Source organism: Rana temporaria, chromosome 8, assembly GCF_905171775.1.
Source record: "Rana temporaria chromosome 8, aRanTem1.1, whole genome shotgun sequence".
Lineage (NCBI taxonomy): Eukaryota > Metazoa > Chordata > Amphibia > Anura > Ranidae > Rana > Rana temporaria.
The window spans coordinates 86,087,065-86,104,186 of NC_053496.1; the positions used below are offsets into that span (position 1 = coordinate 86,087,065).

The following is a 17,122-nucleotide window of genomic DNA, read 5'->3' on the forward strand; positions in this document are numbered from 1 at the left end:
AACATATACTTTCATATTTTACAAATCTCACGGTTTTGTTATTTTTTTAATTCATGAAACAATTATTTTCCCCAAAAAAGGCATTTGAAAAATTATTGCGCAAATACCGTGCAAGATAAAACGTTGCAATGACTGTCACCCTAGGGTGTCTGCTAAAAAAACATATAATGTTTGGGGGTTCTGCGTAATTTTCTAGAAAAAGAATGATGATTTGTACATGTAGGAGAGAAGTGCCAGAAAAGGCCCGGTATTGAGGTGTGTATAAAAGCCCTGTATTGAAGTGGTTAAACCCCTGGAAATATAAGTGGAATTGAGGTGAGCAGGCATTTTAGCAGGTGGTGGTGTGCACTGAATATTGGATGCATTTAAATAGGATTTTACACAGTGGTGACAGCTTTGGAAACCTACATATGAACTGTTTTTTTTTATAAAAAAAAAAAACATAAATTGTATGTATATGTATAATTATTTGTTTATATAAGATTTATAGATACGCAGCGCTGCACTATTTTCACAAAATGAATATTGCAATAGGTGTGGTGCATCACTATAAATGTTCAGCAGCTGGTAGACACTCAGAGGGGTATATTTGATTTTTTTTACATCATTATAGGAGTAATTTATCGTGGCGCTGATTGTTTTTCTCACAATTTGCATCTGTATCATTTGTTTTAAAGTACTACTGTAGTTCTTTCTTAATCCTATCTTCTGCCTCTTTATCCTGTAACAATTCTTCATTTAGTCCCCAAATATTAATCCTGTTTTGGGCCCCCCTCTATCTTCATTTTCATAGTCACTGGGGCATGATCTGAGGTCATGATTTTGATATTCATATTAGGTACTAACTCCAGTAGCCTATATTCGATCAGGAAAAAAACAATTCTTGAGTATGTCCTGTGTACAGAGGAGTGGAATGTATAATCACATAGGTTAGCGTGTTGTATTCTCCATACATCCATTAGTTGATGTTGGTGAAGTTTCTCTATTAACTTCTTCCTCGGTGCATTTCCAGTCCATACAAAGATTAAAATCACCAGCCAAGATGACTCCCCCTCTCTTAAATGCCATAAACTTTGCTATAATGTCCATTGGGTCTTTAATTTTAATTTGCCAGGGAGTACTTGTACTTAATTTATTCTTCCCCTCTGGAATAAATAGCGCCCTTTCGGGTCCTCCTTTCTCTCCTCCAGGGTGAACCTTACTTCCCTGACAAATCCTATGGCCACTCCCTTTGCCCGATTAATTGAGGAATCCCTGTTGTACCATGCTGGATAATCTTTTGAGTTTATTTTAAGGTTCGAATCATGCAAGAAATGTGTCTCATGTAGTAAGACTACCTCTGGTTTGAGATGTGTTAATTCTCGAATTATATTAAATCTTTTTATGGGGGAATTTAACCCACGTACATTATACGACACAAAATTTTGTGTTGTCATCCTTGTTCATTGCGCTCACCGCACCATCTCCCATCATCTTGGCTCTTCCCGACTGTTAGGTTCAGGTAATAATGTCCAGTTGTCATGTGTGTTAACCTTCGAGGGAGCTCAGTGAACCAAGGAATGTCGATGCTACTACTACTGCCCTTGCACTGAATTTGGTTATTGTTTTAATCATAATTTTTTTAAAGCAAGCAGCTCAGTTTAAGCAGAACTAAAACCAATAAATGTGGTTTCCCAAAGTCGTTATATTCAAGGCATGCTGTGATAACTGTCACAGCTGCATCTCCTCTCAACCAAACTGTCAAGCCATCAAATGGCTAGTCTCATAATTGATCATATGCGCAGCACTACAGTTAGTTCCGCTTTAACCACTTAACGACCGCCGCATGTACATATACGTCGGGAGAATGGCACGGACAGGCACATCAACGTACCTGCCTAGACGTGGGTCGGGGGCATGATCGGGACTCCCCCCGGTACTTGCGGCGGTTCCCGTGGCTGTCGGAGCGATCCGGGATGAGGGGGCGGCTGTTCGTTTCTGACCACCCCCTCGCGATCGCTCCCAGCCAATCCCCCTCCGCCGATGGGCTTTCTCTGCCTGTGTAATGTAAACACAGGCAGAGGAAGTGATGTCATCTCTCCTCCTGTCAGTATTTTCGTCCGGCGAGAGGGGAGAAGACATCACAAGTAAGTTGCACTAACAGACCACTAACACCAGTGACACATAGGCACACTTAACCCCCCCAGTCACCCCCCCCCCCCAGCCCCCTGTCACAGTGTCACTGATTGCAGTGATCATTTATTTACTGATCACTGCATTTAGTGTGACAGTTAAAAGTTGCAGGGCAGTTAGTCTTAGGCCCCTTTAGGTTCAGGGTAGCCCCCTACCCCCCTAATAAAGGTTTAACCCCTTGATCACCCCCCTAGTTAACCCTTTCACCCCCTATTGCCAGCGTCACTAAGCGATTGTTTTTCTGATCGCTGTATTAGTGTCACTGGTGCCGCTAGGTAGCTAGTTATTTTTTGAGGTTTGCCACCAGGTTTTTATAGCGTTAGGTTAGGTACCTTTATTCTAAATAAAGGTTTTAACCCCTGATTGTTTCTAGAGTTAACACTTTCACCAGTGATCACCGCATAAGTGTCACTGGTGACGCTGGTTAGCCAGTTAGTTATTTAGGTTCGCCGCCAGGTTTTTAGAAAGCGTCAGGTACCCTAATATATTACCTAACAAAGGTTTTAACCCCCTGATTGCCCCCTAGTTAACCCTTTCACCAGTGATCACCGTATAAGTGTTACGGTTGACGCTGGTTAGTTAGTTTGCTGTTTATAGCATTAGGGCACCCGTGTATATATCCCAATAACCCCCTGATCGCCAGGCAGGTGATATCAATTAAATTTTAGCGTCAGGGTCTGCGTCGCCCCAGGCAGCGTTAGGTTAGTGCCAGTAACGCTTACACCCACGTGCAAAGCATACACCCCCCTTAGTGGTATAGTATCTGAACGGATCGATACCTGATCTGATCAGATCTATACTAGCGTACCCATCAATTTAGGGTACCCAAAAACGCATTGTTAGCGGAATCAGCCCAGATACCCGCTAGCACCTGCGTTTTGCCCCTCCGCCCAGCCCAGCCCAGCCCAACCCACCCAAGTGCAGTATCGATCGATCACTGTCACTTACAAAACACAACACACATAACTGCAGCGTTCGCAGAGACAGGCCTGATCCCTGCGATCGCTAACAGCATGGGAGCATTAGGGGCGGAGGAGCGATTTTGCTCCTAATGCTGCGTACATATGGTTGACATTCCTACGGAGGCTTTCCCGTGGAAAAGTCTGACCGTATGTATGTGCCATAACTTTTTTGCGGGAGGATGCCCCCATGCTTCGGCATATATAAATGGTGCACGTATGCCCATCATTAGAAGTGGGTGGATGAAGGGAGGTATTCTAATGGTGGGCATACCCACCGATCAATCTTTTTTTTCGTTCAGCCAACAGGTTGCATGAAAAAAAAGATTACAATACATGTCCAACAAGAACCATCAACGTACTGGTATGTTGCTGGACTTTGAATGGTTATACCAGAATGATGCCTGCGGGTTTAGGTATTATCTTGGTATCATTCTTTTCAGCCAGCAGTCGGCTTTCATGTAAAAGCAGTCCTAGTGGCTAATTAGCCTCTATACTGCTTTAACATTCAGTGGGAGGGAATGTCCCCGTCCCCCCCGGATATAAACAGCGCCATTGGGAAATTGGGAAAGCATTTTATCACACTGATCTTGGTGTGGTCAGATGCTTTGAGGGCAGAGGAAAGATCTAGGGTCTAATAGACCCCATTTTTTTCAAAAAAGAGTACCTGTCACTAACTATTGCTATCATAAGGGATATTTACATTCCCTGAGATAACAATAAAAATGGTAAAAAATAAATAAAATGGAAGGAACAGTTTACAAATAAAATAAAAAAGCTAAATAAATAAATAATAAAAAAAAAACCTGCCCCCCCCCCTGCTCTTGCGCATAGGTGAACGCAAGCGTTGGTCTGGAGTCATATGTAAACAGCAATTGTACCATGCATGTGAGGTATCACCACGAAGGGCAGATCGAGGGCAGTCATTTTAGCAGTAGACCTCCTCTGTAAATCTAATCTGGTAACCTGTAAAGGCTTTTAAAGCCTTTTTTCAAAATGTATGTAGTTTGTCGCCACTGCGTGTTTGTGCGCAATTTTAAAGTATGTCGGGTTTGGTATCCATGTACTTGGCCTAAGATCATCTCTTTTATTTCATCAATAATTTGGGCAATATAGTGTGTTTTAGTGCTTTAAAATAAAAAAAGGTGTATTTGTTCCCCAAAAAATGTGTTTGAAAAATCCCTGCGCAAATACTGTGTGAAAAAAAAATGCAACACCCACCATTTTATTCTGTAGGACCTTTGCTTTAAAAAAATATATAATGTTTAGGGGTTCAACTTAACTTTCTTAACTTACGGGTCCCGTATGCGGCTAGGCTCCCAAAAAGTCCCACACATGTGGTATCCCCGTATTCAGGAGAAGCAGCAGAATGTATTTTGTGGTGCAATTCCACATATAACCATGGCATGTGTGAGCAATATATCATTTAGTGACAACTTTTTGTAAACATTTTTTTATTTTTTTTGTCATTATTCAATCACTTGGGACAAAAAAATATTCAATGGACTCTACATGCCTCTCAGCAGTTTCCTTGGGGTGTCTACTTTCCAAAATGGGGTCATTTGGGGGGGTTTTGTACTGCCCTGCCATTTTAGCACCTCAAGAAATGAGATAGGCAGTCATAAATTAAAAGCTGTGTAAATTCCCGAAAATGTACCCTAGTTTATAGACGCTATAACTTTTGCGAAAACCAATAAATATACGCTTGTTGTGATTTTTTTTACTAAAGACATGTGGCTGAATACATTTTGGCCTAAATGTTTGACTAAAATCTAGTTTATTTGATTTTTCTTATAACAGAAAGTAGAAAATATCATTTATTTTTTTTAATTTTCGGTCTTTTTCCATTTATATCACAAAAAATTAAAATCGCAGAGGCAATCAAATACCATCAAAAGAAAGCTCTATTTGTGGGAAGAAAAGGACGCATATTTCGTTTCGGTACAACATTGCATGACCACGCAATTACCAGTTAAAGCAGCACAGTGCCAAATTGTAAAAACACCTTGGGTCCTTTAGCTGCATATTCGTCCGGGTCTTAAGTGGTTAAGAAGCAAACTGTTAATCCAACTTTGTTACTTCACTCAAGTTCGTTACCAATAAATAATGTATGTTTATAATATGATGTATAGAGCCAACGTAATATGTATTAAAACTACAAATAGACTGGTGGGGCAGCTGGGGACCTTGGTCGTACACCGCTCTTAGCAACCTTGCATCTAGAGGTAGACAGGCTGATCCCTCTGTTACGACCCCCATGAAAACTACAATAAGGGCCTGGCAGGAAGCTGGGGAGATATGTGCGAAACCCTTTCACAGATCCCCTCACATGCCCTTATGGGGCAATCCTCTCCTGACTCATCTCAACTCCTTGCCAGGTCCCTCGGAGTGGGCAAAGAGAGGGATAACAACCCTAAAACACATAGTCAAAGAAGGCAAACTTATGACTTTCCAGAACATGAAGACCCTGTACTCGTTACCAGTGAAGTGGACATTCCGATACTGGCAGCTGAGGCATGACTTCGGGGCCCAATTTCCAGAGAAAATAACACTGGAGTCAGACTCAGTGGAGCGAGTCCTGACCTCCAGCGCAATGGGACAACCTCTTTCTTCCCTTTACCTCTATCTGATGGTAGCTTACAACAAGCTAACCCGATCCTTTGAAAGTGAAAGGCTGACATACCCACCTTGGATGACTAGAAATGGGAGGAGTGTGTTTCCACATACATCCCGTCATTGATAGCAGCAAGAGACTGGTTTATACAGCTCAAATTTCTGCACAGGGCCTACTTCACCCCACAAAGATTAGCCTGGATATTTCCCCAAAGGGACCCACTCTGCCCCAGGTGTAGTCAGGTGTTGGGCTCATTTTGGCACATGGTCTGGTCATGCTCTGAGATCCAGTCTTGCTGGAAGCAAATAGCTGACACCTTGAGCACTGTGTCCAGAGTTCGGGTCCCATTGGACCTCATGACCCTTCTTCTGAGTCACTTGGAGGTGGTTCAGGGGGACAGATACACCAAACTATTCTTGACATTGTCCCTGTTTTATGCCAGAAGAGAAATTCTTCTCAAATGGAAGTCAGTAGAGCAGCCCAGAAGGGAGTCCTGGAGCCTTTCTATAAACACAGTATTACCCCTTTACAGACTTACATACGAGAGCAGACAATGCCCTGCAAATTTTGACAAAATATGGTCAGGGTGGATTGATGCCAATGGCTAAATATATCTAGAGGTGAAGCCAGAGAGTTCTCATGGATATGTATTTAAAAGCATTGAATTTGGCTCCACGCCCCCTCCCCAAATTGGTCCACCCTTCAGATATCCAGATCAGAAATTTAGACAAAGAGCTTCTAAATGTAATGCTGGTCGAAAACCCTGGCTGAGGACAGGGATTTGTTGACTTTAATCAGAAGCTCAAGTCTGAAATTAGGGTCATAGAATGGTGCTAAAACTGAAGTTGACTACTGTACATGCCTGAATGCGATTCCTTATGCACACGATTTTCTAATGCTGTTTTGCCTTTCAATAAAACATCTCTGTTAAAAAAAAAAATACCATAATAAAAAATGTTCCCATCAATAACGGCTTTCCCTAGGTGTTTTCTTTAATAGATCCAGTAAAGAGGTTGTACCATGTATAGGTCCAATGCGATGAAAAATGCTGTTAGAAAGTGATCATCATACATTTGGGTGGATTTACTAAAGTGTAGTTGCATAATCCCCAGAACTTTGTAAATGTTGTAAAGCTTTGCTCATGTGCAAGCAAATATTTTTCATGCATGTGACTACATATTCTTAGTAAATTGAAGCTTTATCTTAATTAATAGGTTCTGGAGCAACGGCACTTGCAAATTGCACAGTCCATTAGCCTTTGGACTCTGTTCACATAAAATCGCGAAGTGTCAATGGAGCCTTGGTAAATCGATGCCACTGGGCCATGGTATCCTAGATGTCCAAAGATCAGCTGTCATCAGTCTACGATGATCACTTTCTAACAGCTCAGAGCATTTTCTATGCATTGTGCATTTAATTGCTTTTCATTCCTGGAACAAATTTGACAACATTGCCACATATTAACAAACTATATTTATTTGCGTATAACACTCCCTTTTTTACCCTGAAAATAGAGGGTAAACTGTGCCTGCGTGTTATACGCAGGGGGCTGTGGAAAGTTTTTTTCCTGGAACTTCCCTCTTAAAGTTAGGGTGCGTATTATACGCCTGTGCGTGTTATACGCTGAGAAATACGGGTACTTCATGTTTTGAAAAAACGTATTGAAAATGGTCTTTTTGTAATAAATTCCTATAGAACTATGGCACAAGGGTTAAAAGAAATTGTACACAGCACATAGTAATATATCATATAGAAGTGTACAAGGTATGTATAGTGCAGACTTGGACAAATCTGGACCACCAGGGTAAATGGAAAAAGTTATCTGGTGACCAGGATGTCCTACCCTGAAGCTCAGGCCTCCTCATCAGATGACCTGCTGCACTCAGTAATCTTCCAGGAGGCAGGTCCCTACTTTTCTGTATTATACATTCCTGATAGAGAACACAAATCAAAAGATAAGTTAGGCTCTGATCAAAAGTGGGTTTGAGGGGGCAAACTCTTAAAGATATGCCTGGTCACTGTGAGGCACAGTATTAATCATCATAAATACATTACTTGGACAAAACATTACAATTCATCAATTGTCTAATAGACATTTTAAGTTCAAATGTAATGGTAAAAAAAAAAAAATCAAGAGATACTATTTTATGGTCTTTAATATATTTGCAAAATGCAAACCTTTCAAAGTCTGCTGAAGAACACATTCTCCATAGGCTCCATTGCCAAATCACTGATGTGTAAAAATAGGAGAAATCATCTTGCTCATGCTGCACATCCATAATATTTTATGTGTTATAAGACTTATCTCTCAGCATAGTAACATTTGTACTGCCTAAGATTTAAATATTACCAAATTCCACAACTGAAAATGTATTTAAAATGTACAATATACTAACACAGCTGGTTAGAAAGTCTATCTCAGCATACATTTTGGGACATTTCAACCATATCTTCTGCCAGATGCTTTAATAATATTAGGATAATTATTTAGCAAAACAAGGTTTTAGACTAAAATGAGATTCAGATTTTCAGGTAAATGAAATAAGCAGACTTGTGCAGGAAACTGCAGGCTTATTTCACCGACCAAAATAAATTACCTCCCTAGCTTGTCAGTAAAAAATGTCCCTTGTTGTCCTTTAAAATATCATTACCGCATATCCTGAACCTCTGAGTCTTGCTTGACAATGCAATGTAATCTAAAAAATTATTTACTGACAATATTACAAAATAAACTAAATGTGATCTGTATCTTTCAAGATTATAGATAAAGTACAGAATAAGTGCTGTTATGGTTGGCAAAGCTGATTGAAGGATCTTTACAAAATGGGAAAATTGTGACAGTTACCGACATACATATGTCATTAAAAGAGTGGCCTATGCACAGTGGATTTTAAGGAAGGCAAATGGGGCATAACCTTTTTTTATGAAGAACCACAAAAGTAAAATGTAAAGCTGTAAATTCAATATTACATATTCAACACCTTTACTGCGGTTGATGATCACTCATCAACGATTCCCATGATACTATTGATAAACAGCTTATCATTCTCTTAACTTCTGGTGGTCTGCCCTCACCTGATGGTTGTCTCAGTTACAATTCAGAGAGACCACAGGTGTTGAAGGATAAGCAGGGCACTGCATCTAGTAGACACCGCTTACCATCTAGCACTTCACCTACAGCTTTATGATAAGTGCTACACTGGTGACAGGCTATGTTCATCTCTTTAGATGAAGAGTGATTTAATTGAGATAAAGTAGCGTGAGCATAGGATAGATATTAGAAAGTGCATGGATACAAGTCTGTAAATTTTATGAAAATCGATTCCTACGCCTGTACTCACTCCTGCTGGCTCTGAACAGCAGTTCAATCCATCCACAGAAGTGAATTGTTCCTGTCACAGATGTACAGTGGGGCAAAAAAGTATTTAGTCACGCACCAATTGTGCAAGTTCTCCCACTTAAAAAGATGAGAGGCCTGTAAATTGTCATCATAGGTATACCCCAACTAATGCACCATAATTTGCAAATAAATTCTTTCTAAATCAGACAATATGATTGTCTGGATTTGTTTCCACATTTTGTCTCTCATAGTTGAGGTATACCTATGATGACAATTACAGGCCTCTCTCATCTTTTTAAGTGGGAGAACTTGCACGATTGGTGGCTGACTAAATACTTTTGTGCCCCACTGTAGCCACAAAGATGTAGAGCAGTGGTCTCCAAACTGTGGCCCTTTGCTTGCTTTTATACAGCCTTGAGGAACTATTTTTATCCACTGATGTCAACAATGAATGGAGAACAATCCACCCCCCCCCCTCCACTGACACATATTAACCACTTAAGGACCGCTGCACGCCTTTTTATGTACAGGTACGTCCCCATTAATTTGCCGCCATGTGGCTCCGTGACCATGTGGCTCCGGGACCCGTGGACTCGATGTCCGCCGATCTCCCTAGGACACACCTAACCCCTTCAGCGCCCCCTACAGGTTAACCCATTCACTGTCAGTGTAATTGTTACAGTAAGCATTTTTATAGCACTGATCGCTGTAATAATGACAATGGTCCCAAAACTGTGTAAAAAGTCTCTGATGTGTCTGCCATAATGTCGCAGTCACGATAAAAATCGATGATCGTCGCCATTACTAGTAAAAAAAAATATTAACAAAAATGGCATAAAACTATCCCCTATTTTGTAGACGCTATAACTTTTGCGCAAACTGATCAATAAACGCTTATTGCAAGTTTTTTTTATATATTTTTGGGGGATATTTATTATAGCAAAAACTAAAAAATATTGTTTTTTTTTCAAAATTGTCACTCTATTTTTGTTTATAGCGCAACAAATAATAACCGCAGAGGTGATCAAATACCACCAAAATAAAGCTCTATTTGTGGGAAAAAAATTACTTCAATTTTGTTTGGGAGCCACGTCGCACGACAGCGCAAATGTCAGTTAAAGCGACACAGTGCCGAATCGCAAAAAGTGACCTGGTCTTTGACCAGCAAAATGGTTCGGGGCTTAAGTGGTTAAAGGATCCCTCGGCACTGTACTATATAAGGGAGCCTTTTATTTCATATTTTGTTTTAGCAAAGAAAACCTTTCAAGAGAAAAGTATAGGGTCTGCCATTGCTTACCTCCACTGGAAAATGCATAGTTATATATAAAAAAAACAATCAGAGCAAATAAACAATAAATACATAAGCTGCTGAACACATATGAAGGTAAATTAGTGCAGCGCTATATCAATATAAATTGCTGAATACAAATCACAATAAACCGAATAAAGTTCATATGAAGTAATTCAAGTTTTCCTGTGTGTCCACTCGTGATTCAAGTAATCATGCAGGTGACAGCGTGCAGAGCCTCCACCAATGGTATCACTAGCAGCTCACTCCATAGTATGGACCCCTGTTAGATGGGTCAATTACACCTTCCCATAAAGGATCAATAAACTGGCTACCTCATCAACACTATGATATCCACCACCAGAGGTGTTACATCCCGTGGGTGGGACTTCGTCAAGATCTGGATCTTTTGACGTATGTCGGTACAGTCTCTTCTATGGCAGTGTTTCTCAACCTCATTCCTCAAGTACCCCCGCCGGCCCATGTTTTCAGGTTTTCCTTTACTTTGCACAGCTGTCTTAAATCAATACCATGTAATTGATATTGATTTAAGGCAGCTGTGTAAAATAAAGAACCTGAAAACATGAGCCGGCGGGGGTACTTGAGGACTGAGGTTTAGAACCACTGCCATAGACAAGGCTGTACCGGCATAGAAGCTATTTTATCTAAGGGAAATTCCAAAAACATGGCTTGTTGGGGATACTTGAGGACTGAGGTCGAGAACCACTGGTCTATGGTACTCTCACTACAGGTTTCTTTTATATATCTTTTACAAGTATTTCAGCAACAAAATTCAAAGCATAGTTTTTGTGTGGAAGAAAAAACATAGAGCCAAAGAATCTATTTGTGAGCTTGCAGATAAAATATGACTTGCTTGAACCTCTGTATATGAAAACAATGGTAAAAATAGGCAATCATTTGCAATTCAAATAACATATTTACAGCAAAGAAGCTCAGGTATCATACTTACTGTAATCGATTTCGGTCCATCACAGAGTTTTTTCTGAAGATACTGCTTTCACTGACATTATCTTCACCCTCCTCTGATTCTAAGCTGCGGTTGCAACTGCGAATAGTCTGCATAATATTGTTCACGGTCGTTTCCTTTTCTGCATTGTTCAATCCATTCTTCCCTATTCGCTGCGAAAAGTTGTCTTGCCCATTGTAGTCAGACACAAACTGTGAATATATTACAGTTTTGTTACTGGTTTCAAAAGTACACATTCAGAAAGCATGTCAGTAATTAGAAATATTTTGTATTGACAAAAATAAGGAGCTGGTCATTGTTCACTTCCTGTTAAAAAATACTAGCTGTCTGGTTGTCTCTAATTTTGATGCTTTCTAAAGCCAGCCATACATGGATCGAAATTTGCCCAGTTCAGCAGGGACTGGTCAAATTCGATCCATGTAAGGGCTAGCTGATTGTACACAGGCCGATCTATTGAGAGTTGCCTGTGCAAAGTCTTGGGGAGAAGCCCAAGTCGGGGTAGTAATAGCTGGGGTAGTACAGTCTAGGTCAGGGGTGACAGGTCTTACCGGGGTTCTGTCAACGACAGAGCGCACCTCCATCCGGGCTTGCTGGTGGGTTGTAAAAGGGCCGGCTTCCGGCGATACATCCAGGGAGAAGGCTGAATTTAAACATCCCAAATCGTTGCCCAACAAAACCTCCGAAAGGTAAGTTCCACATTATTCCAGCTTTGGCTCCCTGAACCCCAATTAAGGTGAACCCTGGCAGTGGGGACCCGCATAACATTTCCCCCGGCCACCCGCACAGCCACAGATCGTCCAGTCTGCTCTGCCAGGGTTATCATCCGGGACTGCATGAGGGTAATAGTAGCTCCCATGTCTTGCAGTGTCTGGGTAGCCCAACCATTAATCCACATGGCTTGTCAATGGGGCAAACAATTATCCATAGCATCAGCTTGCACAGGTGTCTGCCTCATGTAGAATTCCAATATTTTCCTCACTTGGCTAAGTCACATCATCTCTCTCAAAACAGTGTGCAGCAGCCCGGGCAGGTCCAAGAGGCCTGTGGTTCCGCGTGTCCTGGAAAACATTCTGTGGACAATACCTCCTAACATGCCCTGCTTGGTTGCATCTGCATCCCTCGTGAAGATGGTAGCTGAGTGGGACAGGAGATCGACGGCTGGTGTTGGGGGCAGCACTCCATGGAATGTTGGGGACAGGCCGAGCTGGGGTCTTAGGCTCTGGTTGTACAGTCCGCCTTGAATCTACATATTGGTCAGCTAGGGTGGCAGCTTCATCTACCGTAACTGGCCGTCGATCCTTTACCCAGTCTGTAACTTCACATGGGGTATGATCGTAGAATTGTTCCAGGAGGATTAGCTGGAGCACATCTGCCATGGTAACAGCTTGGTTATCCAACTCTTCGCTGCTTGGTCATTTGATGAGCCCATTCTGTGTATGGCTCTCTCTCCTTTCGGCGGAAGTTGCGAAACCTTAAACGGTGTGCTTCTGGAGTAATGCCGAAGCGAGCCAATAGTCTTTATTTTACCCGGTCAAAGTCCTGGCTGATCTCGTCTGGGACATTATTGTACGCCTCAGCAGCCCTTCCTCTGAGCCGGCTGACCAGGAGCGTGACCCAATCTGCTTTATCACAACCTTGGAGCCCGCATTGCCGCTCAAATATTTAATCTTCTCCGTCTTGAAAAATGTGGAAGGCTGCATAGGGTAGATTTTTGCAGGCCTCTGGAGCTTCCCGGTTGGACATAACCGACGCTCCTTGGTCCCACTGGAGTTCAGCCATTCGCAGCTGGGAAACCTCTCATAGCGCTTGACAGATAACCTCCTGTGGGGGGTGAGTACCATACAAGGCCAGGCGCCACTGGACGTCACGCTGGAACTCTGCTGGTATCTGCTGGTGGGTTGCTGACCTGGTCAATCTCCATTAGTTCGGTGATGAGGGTTGCTTTGGATATGTTGCTGAAGACTTTTCCACAGGCTTCCAAGAGATCCTTCAAGGTGCTGCACTTGATTTTGGCATAGGGATTTTCAATTTGCTGTTAGGTGCAGAGGGTCTCGTGGTGGTTTGGGTGTGCCTAGGCAAGAGGAAGCATCCCACAGCTTGTCACCAATTGTGACAGATCCTATCCCACACTCTGCTAAGTGCTTCCGTCAGTAATACCGCTTCCTCCAGTCTGACCATCAGTGAGATATATTAATTATAGCTGCATTGAATTCAAGTCTAGCCGATAATAGGTTGTAGGAATCATGAATGATTTATTGGACAGTATACAGCCTTTTTTTTACACTTTTGACACAAGGGGATAGATAATGAAGTTGGGCAGGCTCATGGATACTTCCCCCTCCCCTCTAGCAACAGCTTAGCAGACAACTATATAATTAACATGTTAATTAACACAGCACTTAAGGCAGCCCAGGTGACCAGACAGACTGTCTCTGGAGGTCAATGTGATCAGCTCTTTCAATGAACATGTATTGTTTAAAATGAAACAAACTAAGAATAGTCTTTGGGCAAATCCAAGAAAACTAAAAAATTTTTACAAAAAGAGGAATATAGTAATAACAAATAACAGGGTGAATGTGGGCAGAAAAGGTCCCTGCAGCTCTAATCAGGTGCTTCAAAAATACACCCCCACCGCTGTAATTCAGTCGCCCCGGCATCCGAAAAGGGGCCGGACACCTGAATGGGGGGTGGCGGCGGCCATGGATAGATTCACCCAATGCATGAAAGGGGGGTGGCTGGAGAGAGGGGGCAGTGTCCGTACGCCCTTAATGGACGCACCGCCACTAAACGGAGGGACAGACAGGACCAAACCATGTGTAGAAGGGATGCGTCTGGCAAATCACATGTAGGGCACGACACTGGAGTAGAGGGGAAATAGCCATCAACCTTTTCAGAGTGAAATAAGCCCTGCGTAGGAACTTAAGCTGGAGGAAACAGTCTCTTACACAGTTCATTGTGGTCACATATGAGGATAAGCAATCCTCTTACTCCTCCTTGGTCAGATCAGGAAGACAACAATATTATTTGTCACGCCAAGGCACTCCCAAGCGGGCGGTGGTATTGCTACAGGTGAATCAATCCTTGAGCCATATAAGTAAGGATTGTGTGTAAAAATAGTTTGGTAAGGAAATAACATTATCCTGGTTGAGCATCGGAGATGTATAAAAATCATTCAAACCAAGGTGAGGATTGGAAGATGGATAGTTAGAAAATGTATTAATTGAAAATTAATCCAGATAGAAAGTCCATATGTCCTGGGTGAATACCTCAAGGATGATAATGATCTAGAGATCGACAATAGAAAGGCAGCTGGCTGTAGAGCAGAAGTAACTCTGGTAGTGGAAACATAAAAGACAAACAGCGCAGCGCCAATCTGAGTGTAGTATAAAAGTACCAGGCTTTAATTGCAAGTATTTAAAAACTCACTAAACAGTGGTTGTTTTCAGGCATATCATGAAGTGGAGCAACACTGTCCGTTTCAACAGAAGTCCAGGGTGGTTCCGTATAGCACAATCCTGACTGGCTCGGTGGCGCCGGTGGGTTCTGGTGTCCCAGGCTGGCTGTGGAGGGCACAGGGGAAGGTCGTCACGTGTACGTCACTGGTAACAGAGGGTTGCTGCTGGTGGGCGGTGGATGATAACGCCTGCCCACCACTTGATAAGTGTTCAAGCCAGTTTATCAGTGGATACTATGGACAGATGGAAATAGATAGAAGACAGTGGCTTGTCTAAAACTCTGGAGGTAAACAAACACTCCACTGGATCAGAATCCAAGGTGAGAGTAGTAAGGATTTGTTGCAGGAACGCATAGCTGTAAGTATCTGAATAACATCCAGTTTGGCAAATTAAATGCAGCTTTAATGTCAGGAAAGTTACGTAACTTGCCATCAGCAACAATATGCTTTAGTCCCACTAGCCCTCTGGCAGCCCAGACCTGAGGATCTGGAATGGTTCTCATTTGCGGAAGAGCTGGATTGCCCTACAGGGCAATATGGTGAGAAAATGTACCGGGAGAATGGTAACGAGCCCTTGCCATGTGCCATACTAAAATACCTTTTGCAGAATAGCAGTCTGTTCCTGAAGTTTTTCCTTGAGAGAAGTGGCTTCTTTGCTGCCCTTCTTGACACCAGGCCATCCTCCAAAGTCTTTGCCTCACTGTGTGTGCAGATGCACTCACACCTGCCTGCTGCCATTCCTGAGCAAGCTCTTCATTGGTGGTGCCCCGATCCCGCAGCTGAATCAAATGTAGGAGATGGTCCTGAACTTTAAGAACCTCTCTCCTTAAAGTTTTTGATGATCCGGGAAAATGGTTGACTTAAGTGCAATCTTAGTTGCAACAATATCCTTGCTTGCGAACCCCTTTTTGTGCAAAGCAATGATGACTGCATGTGTTTCCTTGCAGGTAACCATGGTTAACAGAGGCAGAACAATGATGTCAAGCACAACCCTCCTTTTAAAGCTTCCAGTCTGTTATTTTAACTCAATCAGCATTACAGAGTGATTTCCAGCCTTGGCCTTGTAAACACCGGCACCTGTGTTAACGAGAGAATCACTGACATGATGTCAGCTGGTCCTTTTGTGACAGTGCTGAAATGCAGTGGAAATGGTTTTGTTGGGATTAAGTTTGTTTTTATGACAAAGCAGGCTTTAGATGTCACAGGGCCGGTCCAAGCTCTGCACGGATCTTGACAATTATGTTGGGATTCGCCTAGATGCCTCTAAAAGATTTCAGTTTGTTGTTCAACTAAGTTGTACAGTTTTTATAGGTCACAAAAAAGGTGGAAAAAGTTCTGAAATGATTTATCTTTGTCTCATTTTTTTTTACATCGCAGAAACCTGACATTTTAACCGCTGATCGCCGCCATTAGTAGTAAAAAAAGAAAAAAAATGCAATAAAACTATCCCCTATTTTGTAAACACTATACATTTTGCGCAAACCAATCGATAAATGCTTATTGCGATTTTTTTTTACCAAAAATAGGTAGAAGAATACGTATCGGCCTAAACTGAGAAAAAAACAATTTTTTTATATATGTTTTTGGGGGATATTTAGTATAGCAAAAAGTAAAAAATATTGCATATTGTTCAAAATTGTCGCTTAATTTTTGTTTATAGCGCAAAAAATAAATACTGCAGAGGTAATCAAATACCACCAAAAGAAAGCTCTATTTGTGGGGAAAAAAGGACGTCAATTTTGTTTGGGAGCCACGTCGCACGACCACGCAATTGTCTAGTAAAGCGACGCAGTGCCGAATCGCAAAACCTAGCCTGGGCATTTAGCTGCCTAAAGGTCCGGGGCTTAAGTGGTTAACAGACTTTTTATATCCACTGTAGAGCCAGCAAGGGACAGCTGCAGTATTGGTCATCTACGCAAGTATAAATATTTGTTATTTTCAACACTTATGTTTTAACCACATATCTACCAGCCGCCGTCAATTGACGGCGGCATAGTAGCTCAGTTGTTCTGACAGGACGTATATGACGTCCTCGTCTTTTAAAGCCGCTAAGGGGCGCACTGCTGGCGGCGTGCGCACCCGCCGCGTTAATGGGAACAAGATGCGCGTGCCAGGTGGCCGCGATGGCCGCCGGGCCACCCGCGATTGCCCAGTAACTGAGCAGGACCGTGGATCTCTGTGTGTAAACACAGAGATCCACGTCCTGTCAGGGAGAGGAGACCGATGCTGTGTCCCTTGTACATAGGGACACAAATCGGTCACCTCCCCAGTCAGTCCCCTCCCCCCACACAGTTACAATCACTCACT

The 17,122-nt window shown here is 42.3% G+C and overlaps 1 protein-coding gene across 5 annotated transcripts in view; it reads right to left on the minus strand.

The window, feature by feature from the left end:
- Positions 1-17,122, minus strand: part of PLCE1 (phospholipase C epsilon 1) — a 509,323-nt gene that overhangs the window by 158,792 nt on the left and 333,409 nt on the right. For all 5 annotated transcript variants that reach the window (XM_040362142.1, XM_040362141.1, XM_040362144.1 and 2 more), the window contains one exon: positions 11,344-11,552. In XM_040362142.1, the coding sequence (XP_040218076.1) occupies positions 11,344-11,552 (209 nt within the window). The remainder of the gene's footprint in view (positions 1-11,343; positions 11,553-17,122) is intronic.